Below are 1,762 nucleotides of genomic sequence, written 5' to 3' on the forward strand. Positions count from 1 at the left end.
CCCACTCTGATATTCAGTTTTCAAGTAAAAATGCTTTCTGTTCGGTTGTTTGGAATTGGCTGTCATTAAGTTTGTAGGAGTTTTTAAGGCTATTGTGAACATGTTTTAGATTTTCTTCTGCTATGTGTGAAAATGTTTTGTTGTCTTTCCACGTTAGCTTTGAGTTCTGTTACTGTATGAAGACGGGTCACATATTTTCTTTGAAAAATAAGAGTTTACTTACAAAGTAACATGATTTATTTGCGTTTGTTTTTTTTTTAACAAAAAGTAAATTCTGAAGTGAAAATGTAGCATATTGGAAAAAAAAAAGGAATGACCCTTTGCAGAAACTGTATCTAGCATTACATTAGGATCATCTGTCTTGTTTGAAACAACCTCCCGACCCCCACCCCCACTCACCTTCCTGTTTTTTACAGCTTACAAAAACATATTTATGTATCTAAAAAAAAATTATGTTTATAAAGCTTGTTTTTAGCCAGCTTGTCTGTCAATTTGATTTGAAGGTGCGAGATAAAAACCTTTTCTCCTAGTTTTCAACCGCTGTGCATATATTTTCTATGTATGGCATTATTGTGTCGTGTAATGTTATATTCCTCTTACTTCCTCCCCCACCCCCACCTCCCCACCCCCTTGACATTTTCAGCCTTCAACAACAGCTCACCCCCTCCACCACCACCACCGCTCACCCCTCTCCCCAACCAAACCTCTCCTCACATCACGCCATCCCCTATTCCTGCAGTCTCCTCTTCTCCTCCTCCTCCTCCTCCCTCCATCTCCTCACCCCCCGCGTCACGTTGCCCCCCACAAAAATCCAGTGCTTTTGCTGACATTATTCGAGCACTGCAGGGTATGTTTTTCTCCCATTTTCTATTATTTATCACCTGTCTCTGTGGTTTTTTGTTGTGTTTTTTTTACCCCTGTCTAACCCAAAGATTTGCCACTTCAAACCGTCGAAGTAAACTTGTCCTCATAAAATTACCGAGTAATCCCAGTAAAGGAAATGGTTCAGAAACTTGACAGGTATAGAGTAGGGTTATCTGAATATCATTCCTATTTTGGTTTATTTTTTTAGTATTAAACAGGATTTTATACTATAAAGCTCATTTGGGACATTGTTTACCTCGAGCTGTGCTAAATTTTTTTTTTTTTTTAAAATTCGTCCCGTTTTTCTGATTTGATTTATTCAGGGCTATCTCTCATTTCTAGTGATATTATGATAGCAATCTTAACGAATATTTAAATCTTGACTTGTTTACTTTGAGTTCTTTTGTCGAGGCAACCTGAGCACTGAAACTGTCTTCTGACGTTCTGTAGTGTGTGTGTCTGTGAGCCGGGGAATTTCTAAGAGTATCTGCTGAGACTGATGGTCAGATCGTTTGTGTGTGGCTGTCTAGGGAAGCCTAAGATATGGCACATAATAATAATAATAATAATACTAATAATAATAATTTATTAAAAAAAAAAAATAATAAAAATAATAATAATATATCCCTGCCATCTGCTAGATGACGTCCAGAATTCAGGGTAACTATCTTTGCATGTGGATGCCCCATGTTTGATGTGGAAAAACATCTTTAAAAAATGAACTTTCGACAAACATTCTGTGACTGACAAAGTTTTCTAGTGGTTGTACGGATTAAATCACTGATTTTTTATCTTTTTATGCGTAGAACGTATAATATACATTATTTGCATCAACCGAAAAAGGAAAGAAGAAGAAGAAGAAGAAGAAGAAGAAGAAGAAGAAGAAGAAGAAGAAGAA

At 36.6% G+C, this 1,762-nt stretch overlaps 1 protein-coding gene across 1 annotated transcript in view; it reads left to right on the forward strand.

The window, feature by feature from the left end:
* The window catches only part of LOC101863752 (protein dispatched homolog 3), a gene marked incomplete in the record, with an annotated part of 32,512 nt that overhangs the window by 17,598 nt on the left and 13,152 nt on the right, over nucleotides 1–1,762 (forward strand). The window contains 1 exon segment of the mRNA XM_013084545.2: nucleotides 644–847. Within this exon segment, the coding sequence (XP_012939999.1) occupies nucleotides 644–847 (204 nt within the window).

Source organism: Aplysia californica, unplaced genomic scaffold (assembly GCF_000002075.1).
Source record: "Aplysia californica isolate F4 #8 unplaced genomic scaffold, AplCal3.0 scaffold00301, whole genome shotgun sequence".
NCBI classification, from domain to species: domain Eukaryota; kingdom Metazoa; phylum Mollusca; class Gastropoda; order Aplysiida; family Aplysiidae; genus Aplysia; species Aplysia californica.